At 42.8% G+C, this 17,346-nt stretch overlaps 1 protein-coding gene across 1 annotated transcript in view; it reads right to left on the bottom strand.

The window, feature by feature from the left end:
• Positions 1 to 3,246: 3,246 nt before the first annotated feature.
• The window catches only part of P4HTM (prolyl 4-hydroxylase, transmembrane), an 84,967-nt gene continuing 70,867 nt past the window's right edge, over positions 3,247 to 17,346 (bottom strand). Inside the window, exon 9 of the mRNA XM_053689366.1 lies at positions 3,247 to 4,493. Coding sequence (XP_053545341.1) covers positions 4,276 to 4,493 — 218 coding nt within the window. The 3' untranslated portion in view covers positions 3,247 to 4,275. The remainder of the gene's footprint in view (positions 4,494 to 17,346) is intronic.

Raw genomic sequence — 17,346 nt, 5'->3', positions numbered from 1 at the left:
TGCCAAATAAAACCTAACACCTAATGTCTATCTACCTGTCAACCGCGAACTGCTAAATAAAACCTAACACCTAACCCATGCGCAATGTCTATCTACCTGTCAACTGCGATCCCCTGCCGCAATCCCTAATAAAGTATTTAACCCCTAAACCGCCGCTCCCGGACCCCACCGCCACCTACATTAAAAGTATAACCCCCTAATGTGATCCCCCTACACCGCCGCCAGCTACATTACATACCCCCTAATGTGAGCTCCTACCCCGCCGCCAGCTACATTAAACTACCCCCTAATGTGAGCCCCTTACACCGCCGCCAGCTACATTAAACTACCCCCTAATGTGAGCCCCTTACACCGCTGCCAGTTACATTAAACTACCCCCTAATGTGAGCCCCTTACACCGCTGCCAGCTACATTAAACTACCCCCTAATGTGAGCCCCTTACACTGCCGCCAGCTACATTAAACTACCCCCTAATGTGAGCTCCTACCCCGCCGCCAGCTATATTAAAATTATTAACCCTTAATCTAATCCCCCTACCCTGCCGCCAGCTATATTAAATGTATTAAACCCTAATCTAATCCCCCTACACCGCCGCCAGCTATATTAAATGCATTAACCCTTAATCTAATCCCCCTAAAGTAATCACCTCTATTGCCAGCCCTTAAAAGGGCTTTTTGCGGGGCATGCCCCAAAGAAATCAGCTCTTTTGCCTGTAAAAAAACACACAATACCACCCCCCAACATTACAACCCACCACCCACATACCCCTACTCTAACCCAAACCCCCCTTAAAAAAACCTAACACTACCCCCCTGAAGATCTCCCTACCTTGTCTTCACCCAGCCGGGCCGAACTCTTCATCCGATTCGGGCGATGTCTTCAATCAAGCGGCAGAGAAGAAGTCTTCCATCCGGGCGATGTCTTCAATCAAGCGGCAAAGAAGAAGTCTTCCATCCGGGCGATGTCTTCAATCAAGCGGCAGAGCAGAAGTCTTCCATCCGGGCTATGTCTTCAATCAAGCGGCATCTTCAATCTTCTTTCTTCGCTCCTCCGACGCGGAACATCCATCCGGCACGACGACTTCCCGACGAATGAGGTTCCTTTAAATGACGTCATCCAAGATGGCGTCCGTTGAATTCCGATTGGCTGATAGGATTCTATCAGCCAATCGGAATTAAGGTAGGAAAAATCTGATTGGCTGATTGAATCAGTCAATCGGATTCAAGTTCAATCCGATTGGCTGAACCAATCAGATTTTTCCTACCTTAATTCTGATTGGCTGATAGAATCCTATCAGCCAATCGGAATTCGACGGACACCATCTTGGATGACGTCATTTAAAGGAACCTCATTCGTCGGGAAGTCGTCGTGCCGGATGGATGTTCCGTGTCGGAGGAGCGAAGAAAGAAGATTGAAGATGCCGCTTGATTGAAGACATAGCCCGGATGGAAGACTTCTGCTCTGCCGCTTGATTGAAGACATCGCCCAGATGGAAGACTTCTTCTTTGCCGCTTGATTGAAGACATCGCCCGGATGGAAGACTTCTTCTCTGCCGCTTGATTGAAGACATCGCCCGGATCGGATGAAGAGTTCGGCCCGGCTGGGTGAAGACAAGGTAGGGAGATCTTCAGGGGGGTAGTGTTAGGTTTATTTAAGGGGGGTTTGGGTTAGAGTAGGGTATGTGGGTGGTGGGTTGTAATGTTGGGGGGTGATATTGTGGTTTTTTTACAGGCAAAAGAGCTGATTTCTTTGGGGCATGCCCTGCAAAAAGCCCTTTTAAGGGCTGGTAAGGTAATAGAGCTATTAACTTTTTTAATTTAGATTAGGGTAGGGAATTTTTTTTATTTTGGGGTGCTTTGTTATTTTATTAGGGGGCTTAGAATAGGTGTAATTAGCTTAAAATTCTTGTAATCTTTTTTATTTTTTGTAATTTAGTGTTTGTTTTTTTTTGTAATTTAGTTTAGTTTATTTAATTGTATTTTAGTTTAGATATTTGTAGTTTTACAGGTAAATTGGTAATTATTTTAACTAGGTAGCTATTAAATAGTTATTAACTATTTAATAGCTATTGTACCTAGTTAAAATAAATACCAAGTTACCTGTAAAATAAATATAAACCCTAAAATAGCTACAATGTAATTATTAATTACATTGTAGCTATCTTAGGGTTTATTTTATAGGTAAGTATTTAGATTTAAATAGGAATATTTTAATTAATAATATTAATATTAATTAGATTTAATTTAATAAGAATTTAGTTAGGGGTGTTAGAGTTAGATAGGGTTATTATACTTAATATATATATAATATAATAACGATATCAACTATATTAACCCTAATATAATTAGGGTTAATATAGTTAATATATATATAATATAATAACGATATTAACCCTAATATAATTAGGGTTAATATAGTTAATATATATATATATATAATATAACTATATTAACTATATTAACCCTAATATAATTAGGGTTAATATAGTTAATATAGCTGGCGGCGGTGTAGGGGGGTCAGATTAGGGGTTAATCTATTTAATATAGGTGGCGGCAGTGTAGGGGGATTAGATTAGGGGGTAATACATTTATTATAGGTAGCGGCGGTATAGGGGGATTTAGATTAGAGGCAAAAGAGCTGATTTCTTTGTGACAATGCCCCACCAAAAGCCCTTTTAAGGGCTGGTAAAAGAGCTGATTTCTTTGGGGCATGCCCCGCAAAAAGCCCTTTTAAGGGCTGGCAATAGAGCTGTTTACTTTGGGGTAATGCCACACAAAAAGCCCTTTTCAGGGCTATTTGTAGGGTTAGACTTAGGTTTAGTGGTAGGGATAGTTTAGTATTTTAGGGGTTAATTAATTTAATATAGGTGGCGGCGGTGTAGGGGGATTAGATTAGGGGTTAATTAATTTAATATAGCTGGCGGCGGGGTAGGGGGATGAGATTAGGGGTTAATAATTTTAATATAGCTGGCGGCGGGGTAGGAGCTCACATTAGGGGATAGGTAATATAGCTGACGGCGGGATAGGAGCTCACATTAGGGGGTAGTTAATGTAGCTGGCGGCGGTATAGGGGCTCACATTAGGGGGTAGTTAATGTAACTGGCAGCGGTATAGGGGCTCACATTAGGGGGTAGTTAATGTAGGTGGCGGCGGGGTAGGAACTCACATTAGGGGGCAGTTAATGTAGGTGGCGGCGGGGTCCGGGAGCGGCGGTTTAGGGGTTAATAACTTTATTAGGTGGCGGCGGGTCTGGGAGCGGCGGTTTAGGGGTTAATGCATTTATTATTAGGAGAGTGAGGGGGGATAGCGGATAGAGGGGTATACGTGTCGGGCTATGTTTGGGAGGCGTGTTAGACAGTACGGGTGATTTCATAACTTAGTCAGGTTTTGTAGCAGTTTCTAAAGTGCCGTAAGTCACTGGCGACTCCAGAAATTTGTACTTACGCAGATTTCTGGACATCGCTGGTTTATCCGACTTACGGCACTTTAGCATCTGACGGCGTATATGGGATAGCTCGAGTTGCGAGCTGAAACTACGGGCGGCGGGGGTTCCCTCGCTTGTGCCGCAAACTACGATCTATATCGGATCGCGCCCAAGGTTTTAGTACAAATTCTGTTGTAGACAACAGAAATGCCCGCTGTTTGTTTGATACAGAATTTATCGCTAAACAAGAGTTTGTGAAATTTGACAAATCTTCCCATTTCAACAGGGACAGGTCAGATACTAGGAACTTAATTTACTACAAGCAACCATAATGGGTGCCTGGCTCTGCCACTACAGAGGATGACATATGTTTTTACCATATAAAGAACTGCTCTAACAGGAACATATTAAATTAAATTTTTAAGCAGGAGATAACTGGCCTTATAAAATACCAAATATCACTTGTGTTAAAACATGTGAAATTATTTTTGAGTTCTGTTATGAACAGTTAGGGTCTAATGGTTACACAATAATATCTTTCATTAAAACTGTCATTTAAAAATGGTTTTGTCCAGCAATAAAACGTGACAATAACAGAACATCTGCATAAGTGTCATCTCACTTCTTCCTCGCTACCCTGATCATCACCCTGATGTCTGGTAAACCTGTTCGTACCAGATTACAAATCGTTTTTGTAGTACGTATGTCAGGTAGCTGAGCCTGGTACAAGATCTATTAAACGATCTGTTCCCAGTTACCACAATGCATGTGGTGCGAGAAGATGGTCATTAAAGCAACAGCTGGCACTTTGGAAGCTCAGATGTGCCATGCTAAGCCAGGCTAGTCCTGCAGCTATAAATCCAGATGTGCGTCCTGGTATGACTTGTCCACAGCCCATTCCCTCTGGTTCTCATTGTCATCTTTGGTATATCGGGCCATTTCCTGTTGGAACCACAGCTGGCGCCTCTGGTTGGGATCTACATTGATCCAGTTGTTTGCAATCCACTTGGTTCCTGCAGTTACCAGACAACCTCCGTGAAGGGCAAACTCATCCACATCTCCAACCCAGCCTGAGGGGAAGAAAATGGTCAGACGTATGTATGTATATGTATAATTAAAACTAATATATATATAATTGACTTAAACATAAACTTTTTTTAAAGCAACATTAAACAAAACATTTTTCTTTAAAGATTTAGATAGAAAATTCAACTAAAAACCAACGCCTAGGTTACGAGTTTTGCGGTAAGGTGAAAAAGCAGCGTTAACAGGTCCTAACGCTGCTTTTTTACACCCGCTGGTATTACGAGTCTTGCAGGTTTAGGGGCACCGCACACTTCTTTGGCCTTACCGCAAACCGACTTACGTAAACTTCGTAAACCCTTTTTTTCTATGGGACTTTCATAGCGCCGATATTACAAGTTTGTCCTGGGAGGCCAAAAAGTGAGCGGTACACCCCCTAACTCCAAGATTCGTAACACATTTTAAAGTCAGTAGTTATGAGTTTTACACTACACCGCTGTAGCATAAAACTCATAACTAAAGTGTTAAAAAGTACACTAACACCCATAAACTACCTATTAACCCCTAAACCGCCGCACTCCCGCCTCGCAAACACTAGTTAAATATTATTAACCCCTAATCTGCTGCCCCCCAACATCGCCGCCACCTACATTATACTTATTAACCCCTAATCTTCCGCTCCGGACATCGCCGCCACCTACATTATATTTATTAAGCCCTAATCTGCTGCCCCCAACATCGCCGCCACCTACCTACATTTATTAACCCCTAATCTGCCGTCCCCAACGTCGCCGCCACTATTCTACATTTATTAACCCTTTAAACCTAAGTCTAACCCTAACCCTAACACCCCCTAACTTAAATATAATTTAAATAAATCTAAATAAAATTACTATGATTAAATAAATTATTCCTATTTAAAACTAAATACTTACCTATAAAATAAACCCTAAGATAGCTACAATATAACTAATAGTTACATTGTATCTAGCTTAGGGTTTATTTTTATTTTACAGACAAGTTTGTATTTATTTTAACTAGGTAGAATAGTTATTAAATAGTAATTAACTATTTAATAACTACCTAGCTAAAATAAAGACACATTGACCGGTAAAATAAAACCTAACCTAAGTTACACTAACACCTAACACTACACTACAATTAAATCAGGGTTAGACTTAGGTTTAGGGGTTAATAAATTTAGAATAGTGGCGGCGACGTTGGGGGCGGCAGATTAGGGTTTAATAAATGTAGGTAGGTTGCGGCGACATTGGGGGAGGGAGATTAGGGGTTAATAAATATAATGTAGGTGTCAGCGATGTTGGGGGCAGAAGATTGGGGTTAATAAGTATAATGTAGGTGGCGGCAATGTCCGGAGCAGCAGATTAGGGGTTAATAAATATAATGTAGGTGTCGGCGATGTCGGGGGGCGGCAGATTATGGGTTAATATGTGTAAAATTAGGGGTGTTTAGACTCAGGGTTCATGTTAGGGTGTTAGGTGTAAACATAAAATGTGTTTGCCCATAGGAATCAATGGGGCTGCGTTACTGAGTTTTACGCTGCTTTATTGCAGGTGTTAGACTTTTTCTCAGTCGGCTCTCCCCATTATTGTCTATGGGGAAATCGTGCACAAGCACGTACGACCACCTCAACGCTGACTTAAGCAGCGCTGGTATTGGAGTTGAGTATGGAGCACAATTTTGCTCTACGCTCACTTCTTGCCTTTTAATGCCGGGTTTGTAAAAACCCGTAATACCAGCGCTGCAGGTAAGTGAGCGGTGAGAAAAAAATGCACGTTAGCACCGCACAGCTCAGAACGCAAGGCTCGTAATCTAGCCGTAAATCTTTCAGATTTATTTATTTTATTAAAGTAAACTTGAAATTTCAATTAAAGAAGAATAGAAATAACAATATATCAAAATAACACATTGTCACAGATATATTCAATGATCAATGATCTCAAGCATAAGGAGCAGCGTAAAGTTATAGGTTGATTAAACAATAACATCTCAGGAGTGAATAGGATTTTAAAGTTAATAGCCTTTCCCATTTCCTTTAGTGATTACCCATCAGTAAGGTGGTATTAATGCCAACAGATGTGTGAAGCAGGTTCAGTCTCATGGCACTCTCTCCAACACTTCGCCTGTGAGAGCTCAGATACCCTCTGGTTACAAATGAGAGCTCAGATACCCTCTGGTTACAAATGAGAGCTCAGATACCCTCTGGTTACAAATGAAAGCTCAGATACCCTCTGGTTACAAATGAAAGCTCAGATACCATCTGGTTACAAATGAGAGCTCAGATACCCTCTGGTTACAAATGAGAGCTCAGATACCCTCTGGTTACAAATGAGAGCTCAGATACCCTCTGGCTACAAATGAGAGCTCAGATACCCTCTGGTTACAAATGAGAGCTCAGATACCCTCTGGTTACAAATGAGAGCTCAGATACCATCTGGTTACAAATGAGAGCTCAGATACCCTCTGGTTACAAATGAGAGCTCAGATACCCTCTGGTTACAAATGAGAGCTCAGATACCCTCTGGTTACAAATGAGAGCTCAGATACCCTCTGGCTACAAATGAGAGCTCAGATACCCTCTGGTTACAAATGAGAGCTCAGATACCCTCTGGTTACAAATGAGAGCTCAGATACCCTCTGGTTACAAATGAGAGCTCAGATACCATCTGGTTACAAATGAGAACTCAAATACCCTCTGGTTACAAATGAGAGCTCAGATACCCTCTGGTTACAAATGATAACTCAAATACCCTATGGTTACAAATGAGAGCTCATATACCCTCTGGTTACAAATGAGAGCTCAGATACCCTCTGGTTACAAATGAAAGCTCAGATACCCTCTGGTTACAAATGAGAGCTCAGATACCCTCTGGTTACAAATGAAAGCTCAGATACCCTCTGGTTACAAATGAGAGCTCAGATACCCTCTGGTTACAAATGAGAGCTCAGATACCCTCTGGCTACAAATGAAAGCTCAGATACCCTCTGGTTACAAATGCGAGCTCAGATACCCTCTGGTTACAAATGAGAGCTCAGATACCCTCTGGTTACAAATGAAAGCTCAGATACCCTCTGGTTACAAATGAAAGCTCAGATACCCTCTGGTTAGAAATGAGAGCTCAGATACCCTCTGGTTACAAATGAGAGCTCAGATACCATCTGGTTACAAATGAGAACTCAAATACCCTCTGGTTACAAATGAGAGCTCAGATACCCTCTGGTTACAAATGAGAACTCAAATACCCTCTGGTTACAAATGAGAGCTCATATACCTTCTGGTTACAAATGAGAGCTCAGATACCCTCTGGTTACAAATGAGAGCTCATATAAACTCTGGCTACAAATGAGAGCTCAGATACCCTCTGGTTACAAATGAGAGCTCAGATACCCTCTGGTTACAAATGAGAGCTCAGATAGCCTCTGGCTACAAGTGAGAGCTCAGATACCCTCTAGTTACAAATGAGAGCTCAGATACCCTCTAGTTACAAATGAGAGCTCAGATACCCTCTAGTTACAAATGAGAGCTCAGATACCCTCTGGTTACAAATGAGAGCTCAGATACCCTCTGGTTACAAATGAGAGCTCAGATATCCTCTGGTTACAAATGAGGACTCAGATACACTCTGGTTAGAAATGAGAGCTCAGATACCATCTGGTTACAAATGAGAGATCAGATACCCTCTGGTTACAAATGAGAGCTCAGATACCCTCTGGTTACAAATGAGAGCTCAGATACCCTCTGGCTACAAATGAGAGCTCAGATACCCTCTGGTTACAAATGAGAGCTCAGATACCCTCTGGTTACAAATGAGAGCTCAGATACCCTCTGGTTACAAATGAGAGCTCAGATACCCTCTGGTTACAAATGAAAGCTCAGATACCCTCTGGTTACAAATGAGAGCTCAGATACCCTCTGGATACAAATGAGAACTCAGATACCCACTGGCTACAAATGAGAACTTAGATACCCTCTGGTTACAAATGAGAGCTCAGATACCCTCTGGTTACAAATGAGAGCTCAAATACCCTCTGGTTACAAATGAGAGCTCAGATACCCTCTGGTTAGAAATGAGAGCTCAGATACCATCTGGCTACAAATGAGAGTTCAGATACCCTCTGGTTACAAATGAGAGCTCAGATACCCTCTGGTTACAAATGAGAACTCAGATACCCTCTGGTTACAAATGAGAGCTCAGATACCCTCTGGTTACAAATGCGAGCTCAGATACCCTCTGGTTACAAATGAGAGCTCAGATACCCTCTGGATACAAATGAGAACTCAGATACCCACTGGCTACAAATGAGAACTTAGATACCCTCTGGTTACAAATGAGAGCTCAGATACCCTCTGGTTACAAATGAGAGTTCAGATACCCTCTGGCTACAAATGAGAGTTCAGATATCCTCTGGTTAGAAATGAGAACTCAAATACCCTCTGGTTACAAATGAGAGCTCAGATACCCTCTGGTTACAAATGAGAGTTCAGATACCCTCTGGTTACAAATGAGAGCTCAGATAGCCTCTGGTTACAAATGGGAACTCAGATAACCTCTGGTTATAAAAGAGAACTCATATACCCTTTGGTTACAAATATTGTGTTCATTTCTGTTGTCAATGAAAATGGCAATATTTGGAAATATTTCAGAAAATGGATTTCCATTCTTTTTTTTTTTCAATTCCTCCATCCATATTTTGGCATGTGAATGGAGGTTACGGGAATGATGGCTTATTAGCAATTTATATGCAAAAGAAAGGGATCCTCTCACACATCGGGTAGTATAATAAATGTGCTCAAACGGGGAGAGAGCACTAAACACAGCGTAAGGAATTTTGCGGTGCTATACACATAAAACACATTTTTTTCTTACCTGATACATTTCTTTCTTTCTTGAGACGGTGAGTCCACGGATCATCATCAATTACTGTTGGGAATATCACTCCTGGCCAGCAGGAGGAGGCAAAGAGCACCACAGCAAAAGCTGTTAAGTATCACTTTTCTACCCATAATCCCCAGTCATTCAACCAAAGCAAAGGAGAGAAAGGAAGTAACACAAGGTGCAGAGGTGCCTGAGGTTTATATAAAAAGAAACTGTCTAAAGACCGCTGCTCCATAACCCTGCCAGGAATCGCCACAATTCAACCCGATCAAGTACGATCTGGTTGATTGACCCCTCCCTGCTGGCGGCCCATTGACCGCAAGTCTGAAGGGGGCGGCGTTGCACCAGCAGCTCTTGTGAGCTGCTTTTGCAATGCTGAATACGGACAGCGTACTGCTCTCCGCATTCATCGATGTCTGTCAGACCTGATCCTCTCTGTCGGATCAGGTCCGACAGACATTTGATAATTAGGCCTCAGTGAGTCGACGGATCATCATCAATTACTGTTGGGAACCAATACCAAGATGATAAGGGAGGGACAAGACAGGTAACCTAAACCTATTATCTAAGGAATGCATAGGCTCAAACAGAGCCTGCTGTAAAACCTTAAGAACAAGGTTAAGACTCCAGGGAGGAGTAACAGGTTTAAACACAGGCCTGATCCTGACCAAGGCTTGACAAAAAGATTGCACGTCTGGTATATCCGCCAGGCATTTATGCAACAGAATAGACAACGCTAAAATCTGTCCCTACAGAGAACTAGCCGACAATCCCTTCTCCAGACCCTCATGGAGAAAGGACAAAATCCTAGGAATTCTGACTCTACTCCAAGAGTATCCTTTCGATTCACACCAATACAAATATTTACGCCATATCTTATGGTAAATCCTACAAGTCACAGGCTTACGGGCCTGGATCAAGGTCTCAATAACTGACTCAGAAAACCCATGCTTAGATAAAATAAAGTGTTCAATCTCCAAGCAGTCAGCTTCAAAGAAACGAGATTTGGATGAAGGAAGGGACCTTGAAGTAGAAGGTCCTTCCTCAGAGAAGGTCTTCAAGGTGGAAAGGATGACATTTCCACTAGGTCTGCATACCAGATTCTGCGAGGCCATGCCGGAGCTATGAGAATCACAGACGCCCTCTCCTGCTTGATCCGAGCAATGACTCTTGGAAGGAGAGAGAACGGCAGAAGCAGGTATGCTAGACTGAAATTCCAAGGGATCGCCAGAGCATCTATCAGGATGGCCTGAGGATCCCTGGACCTCGAACCGTACCTCGGAAGCTTGACGTTCTGCCGGGAGGCTATTAGATCCAGATCTGGCTGCCCCTATTTGAGGATAAGACTGGAGAACACCTCCGGATGGAGTTCCCACTCCCCGGGATGAAAGGTCTGTCTGCTCAGAAAATCCACTTCCCACTCCACTCCTGGAATGTGGATCGCAGTTAGACAGCAGTTGTGGGTCTCTGCCCACTGACTAATTCGGGCCACCTCTGTCATGGCTAAGGAACTCCGAGTTCCTCCCTGGTGGTTAATGTACGCCACCAATGTTATGTTGTACGACTGAAACCTCATAAAACGGGCTAAAGCTAACTGAGGCCAGGTCAATAGAGCATTGAAGATCGCCCTCAGCTCTAGGATGTTTATGGGGAGTTCTGACTCCTCCCGAGTCCATAGACCCTGAGCTTTCAATGAGCCCCAGACTGCTCCCCAACCCAGAAGACTGGCATCCATGGTCACAATCACCCAAGAAGGTCTGCGGAAGAAAGTTCCCTGTGAAAGGTGTTCCTGAGACAACCACCACGGAAGAGAGTCTCTTGTTGCCTGATCCAAATCTATTAGTGGAGACAGATCCGCATAGTCCCCGTTCCATTGTCTCAGCATGCATAACTGCAGAGGTCTGAGATGGAACCGAGCAAATGGAATGATGTCCATAGAAGCCACCATCAGGCCAATTACCTCCATACATTGGGCCGAGGAGAGGCCTGAAGGGCCAGGCAATAGTTGAGAATCTTTAATTTTCTGACCTCTGTCAGAAAAATCTTCATTAAAAGAGTGTCTATTATGGTCCCTAAGAACACTACTCTTGTAGCTGGAATCAGAGAACTTTTTCCAGATTCACCTTCCATCCATGGGAACGTAGAAAAGACAACAAGATCTCTGTATGAGATTTTGCTTGTTGAAAAGACAGCATCTGAACCAGAATGTCGTCCAGATAAGGCGCCACTGCAATGCCCCGAGATCGGATAACTGCCAACAGAGCCCCCAGAACCTTTAAGAAAATTCTGGGGCCTGTGGCAAGGCGGAATAGAAGGTAGAAGAGCTACAAACTGAAAGCGATTGTCCAAGAAGGCGAATCTCAGAAGCTTGTGATGATCCCTGTGGGTGGGAACATGCAGGTATGCATCCTTTAAGTCTATGGTTGTCATGAATTGACCTTCTTGAACCAAGGGAAGAATGGAGCGTATAGTCTCCATCTTGAAGGATGGAACCCTGAGGAACTTGTTTAGGCATTTTAGGTCTAAGATTGGCCTGAAAGTTCCCTCCTTTTTGGGAACTACGAACAGATTTGAGTAAAATCCCAGGTCCTGTTCCTGCGGAGGAACAGGAACTATTACTCCCAGAGAGGCAATGTCCTTGACACAATGTAAGAACGCCTCTCTTTCTATCTGGTCTACAGATAATCTGGAGGAGAAACCTTCCTCTTGGAGGAAAGGTCTTGGGATACGATGTCCACCACCCAGGGATCCGGAACATCTCGTATCCAGGCTTGAGTGAAAAAAGAAAGTCTGAAAAAGGAAAGTCGGATCTGTAACATCTCGTATACAGGCTTGAGCGAAAAAGAAAAGTCTGCCCCCTACTAGATCCGGTCCCGGATTGGGGGCCGACCCTTCATGCTGACTTGGGGTCAGCTGCAGGTTTCTTAGACTGCTTCCCCTTGTTCCAAGACTGACTAGTCTTCCAGGAGGACTTGGCTTGATCATGCTTGGAGGAGGGAGAGGAGGGTTTACCTTTAAAGTTACGAAAGGAATGAAAATTACTCTGACGTCCTTTCTGCTTATTCTTTTTATCCTGAGGAAGAAAGGATCCCTTCCCTCCTGTAATATCTGAGATAATATCAGCCAAACCAGGCCCAAACAAGGTCTTACCCTTGTAAGGAATCTCCAAAAGCTTGGACTTAGACAAAACGTCCGCAGACCAGGACTTCAACCATAAGGCTCTGCGTGCTAGAACCGCAAAACCAGATATCTTTGCTCCCAGCTTAATGACTTGTAAGGAACCATCCGTAATAAAGGAATTGGCCAATTTAAGAGCCTTAATCCTGTCCTGGATTTCCTCAAGAGGAGTCTCTGTCCGAATAGAATTAGACAACGCATCAAACCAGTAAGCTGCAGCGCTGGTGACAGTGGCAGTACATATCGCTGGTTGCCATTGTAGACCCTGGTGAACATTTTCTTTAGTAATGCCTCCAACTTTTTATCCATCGGATTCTTAAAAGAACAACTATCCTCTATGGGAATAGTAGTCCTCTTAGCCAAAGTGGAAATCACTCCTTCTACCTTAGGAACTGTCTGCAACGACTCCTTAATGGAATCAGCTATAGGAAACATCTTCTTTTAAAATAGGAGATGGAGAAAAAGGAATACCAGGTCTCTTCCACTCCCGTCTGGAACAGGGAAAACCTCCACCGCGGAGGGAACATCAAAGTATTTGTTCAGCTTACTAAACTTCTTAGGATTGACTACGACCGTCGTGTCGGACTCGTCCAAGGTAGCACAAACCTCCTTAAGTAACATGCAAAGGTGTTCTAGCTTAAATCTGAAGGATACCATTTCAGCCTCAGAATAAGGAATTATACTGTCTGAATCTGGGATTTCACCCCCAGAAGCCACAGAAGTATCTTCGTCCACAACCTGATCAGAAACCTTACTTGCTAATTCCTTAGGTTTCCTTTTACACCTTTTCTGCATCATGGGAAAGGTGGACAATGCCTCAGATACCGCAGAAGATACCTGAGTAGCAATGTCCTGCAAAGAAAATCCTACTGGATTGTGAGAGGAAACGCAGGGCACTGCATGTGGAGACGTAAACGATTGGGATGCTTGAGGAGAAAACTGCGGCATATCTGCTACAGGAGACACCTGAACAGCATCCGCCCTAGCTAATAGTGGCTCATTATCACTTTTTTTCCCCTATAACTTAATGTTCTCTCTATGCAAGAAGAACAAAAGGGTACTGGGGGTTCCACCAGGGAATCATAACAAAGCTGACATGAAACAATCTGCAAGGCCTCTTGTTCCATTCTCAATAAAAACGACAAGTAAGAAAAATAAACTTTATTTCTTATGTAGAAATACTGCGCCTTTAAATAGAGCTTAAATCAAACCTCTGGTACAAAAATTAGATAAAGTACTGAGCAACAAACCCCAGGCAACCCCAACACCTCAGCAGTTCACTGAGGTGCCTACCTGTCCTGCAGCCTGAAGAGAAAATTACAAACGATCCGTTCCGGACTTGCAACGGGATCGCTATCTTTTTCTCTTTAACGAAGCAGCCGACAACTGCGTCACTACTCTGCAGCCGACAGAGCCACAGAAAGCCGCCAACTGGAAAAAAACCCTCCAAGCAAGGCTCCTCCCCCTTAGGCATAGAGCGGACCCATAGACATAACGGAGCAGAAGTAAAAAACACAAAATCAACAGTTAAGGGCTCAGGGGAATGCCCCAGATGGTATGAGATAGAGCAAGCATCGCTTCCTGCCAATGTTCTTTTACAAGATCTTCCATGGCTCCCCCAACACTGCTTAATTAAATTCTCGATCAATAATTCAGTCTTACTCGATTGCCTAAAAGCATGGCATAAACTGAGACACTCTCCCCAGGTAGCTCCCCACCCTTCCCTAATTCATAGTATCAGGGGCCTGATCTTGGGCCTCCCTGAATCTAACCCCAAACTTTGGGAAACCTTGAGATTATGTATCCTCACAGACTTATATGATGGGGCCAGTTGGCTCACTGCCAACGAAATGAATCTAAAATTCGACATCCCCCAAAAACTCACATTTGAATCAATGAGATTACGGTCCATTTTTCACAGTTGGGGGTTTACCACCTCGACCCCTAGGGATATAACCTTATGGGAAACAAGATGGAAGGCAGGCCTACAGGGACAGAGACCTATGACAATACACTATAAATGCTTAATGGACTCCATAAAACTAAAAAAGACCCATAACATCCTAGCATGGGAAAGAGACCTTTGTTGGGGAACCGGAAAGCTGGGAGAGTGCCATTTTATTAACTAAAAAGACAATTCACTGTGTCACGCAGTTTGAACTCTATTACAAGCTACTGACTAGATGGCACTGGGTTCCGACTAGACTACACAGGCTCTCACACACTCACTCAGACTTATGCTGAAGGAATTGTGGAAATAGAGGTGATGATAAACACATATGGTGGGAATGCCCCCGCATCTGTGGAAAGAGGTACTAGATCTGTGTGACAAACTTGGCATCCCAACAGTATGAACCCCAGAGAGATGCTTACTCCACATAGACCTTCCCCGGAGCACCAAGGCCCAAAAACATCTATTCATATATCTCATGATGGCAACGAAACTCGCTTTGGCGAGACACTGGAAGCAGCAGGTTACCCCCCCACTACACAAAGTGTTGGAAATGATCAATTACATCAGAGGCACGGAGGAGGTAGTTTCTATTAATAGAGGCACCCTTGACTTGTACTCTCAGATATGGGAGCCCTGGAACTCACTATACGCAAAAACTAGAGGCTAGAATAGACTATGCTGCTTCCTCTGTTGAGAGTATCCCAGAACTTTCCGCTCTCTCTTTCTCTTCAAGATTCTTTTCTTTTCCCCCTTCCCAGAGCTGCAACCTTCCCCTTCTTTCCCCTCTCCCATACACACCTGATTTTGTATGTTTTGCTCTGATGAAATCACAGACGCTTGATGATGGCTGTGACTGGATCAATGCTTGCTCATATGTTATTACCTCTGTTACTTAAAATTATGTGGTTTAAGCCCACAGTTATGGGAAGCAGTACCCATCCTATGCTAATGTTTATGCTTAAATACACGGTTTTCCTTATGTTTACTGCACTAAAAAAGAAAATAGGCACTTCTATAGATGGCCTCCAAGGTTCAGACACCTGATTTACTGTTATACTGACTTCTATGTAAAGTGAATATGTTATTCCTAATTTGTCTGGACCTGCAGTCCTATCTGCATTCTGTAATCTGCCCATTGTAATATGTTTGTTGCCTTCAATAAAAAATTTATTTATAAAAAAAAAAAAAAAACAACAGTTAAAGGGACAGTTCACCCAAAAACTTTCTCCCCTTTAAATTATTCCCAATAATCCTTTTTACCTGCTAGAGTGTATTAAATTGGTTGCAAGTAGCTCCTTTACTCATATTTCAGCATTTGAAATAGCTGATTTAGCTTGTGGTTTCCCAACCTATACTGAAAGTTTTGATACTGGCGTATATGCTATTGACAAGCCTAAGTAAACACAGCCAGCAGAAGAGATTACACCCTCAGTGGGGTGCATGATAGTTAAGTAATAAAATGATAATTTTCCATTGTTCTCTCTATGTATTGAGCTTTGGTGTTCCAGACAATTATAAGATAAGGAAGCAAGTGTGTGTACATAAAAGTGATAACATAATGAGATCTGATATTACCTGAAGCTCAACCCATTGTAATAGGCTGTGGTTTCAAAGCACAAAACCAGCTACTTCAGATACACAAATAAACCCGAAAATGCAATTTCTCAAATATTTTATACTCTGCAGTTGGTATAACAAGTCATTTAACATACATTTATGGAAAAACAATTTTACAGTGTACTGTCCCTTTAAGCCCGGATCTCAACCGGAGCGAAAACACAACTTGAGCCACCAATATTAAATAAAAATCTCCCCTTCACAGTCTCTAGTGCCCTGTCAAACTGCCTATTTTGAATTAACCCCTTCTTAGCTGAGTAAAAATAAACATCCCTGTTAAACAGCTAACAAGCTGCAAAAGTGCAATTTTCTCCTTTCTCCCAAGAAAATAAATATGGCACTTACCTCAAGATGGTCTGTCCGGCAGCAGGACAGCTCACCTGGTTTGAGAGTATCCCATACCTCACATGGACCTGTGGAAGAAGAAAGAACCTGAGTAAGCTTACTCAGGCTTTCTGAGTAGGGCAGCAAAATCCTGAGAAAGCACAGTGAGGATTATGCCTCACAAGTTCCCAAGTGCTCAAAAGCCACCACTGCCCTACTGAAGAGACTGACGTGGACTACGGCTAGACCCCAGGAAAGATCAGAGCAAACCTACTCTGCTTTAAAATAAAAAATTCTTGATTGAAGAAATACTTCTTATCAGACACCTAAACTTCACCTCCTCCTTGCACTGCAGGCAAAGAGAATGACTGGGGATTGTGGGTAGGGAAGTGATACCTAACAGCTTTTGCTGTGGTTTTCTTTGCCTCCTCCTGCTGGCCAGGAGTGATATTCCCAACAGTAATTGATGATGATCCGTGGACTCACCGTGTCATTAGAAATAATAATTGTAATAATAAACGTCTGTTGCTTATGAGGGTGGCTTTAGCTGTAGATATCTGTAGCTATGAGTTAGGTCACCTCCCTCTATATTAGTAAGCTCCATGTTCAGCTTTATCTCTCGCTGCGAGACTGAAGAGTGGCATGGTACAGATCTTTAGATGGTGCCAATTAACAACGTTACCTGAGAGGGAACAGAAATAAGAGAGGGGAACTTTGTAACTACTGTGTCACATATTTCTGCTTTCCAGTGTATTTTCTTCTCTTGTTATTCTTTGTTGAAGAACACACCTAGGTAAACTCAAGAGTGTGCACATGACTGGACACTATATGGCAGCAGTTTTGAATCAGTGCTTTTAACAATGTTATACACCTTTGAGCAATAGATAGCAGCAGTGTCTGTACAATGTATAACATTGCTAAAAGCACTGA

This window comes from Bombina bombina, chromosome 7 (assembly GCF_027579735.1).
Source record: "Bombina bombina isolate aBomBom1 chromosome 7, aBomBom1.pri, whole genome shotgun sequence".
NCBI classification, from domain to species: Eukaryota; Metazoa; Chordata; class Amphibia; order Anura; family Bombinatoridae; genus Bombina; species Bombina bombina.
This window is presented reverse-complemented; position numbering and strand designations above follow the sequence as displayed.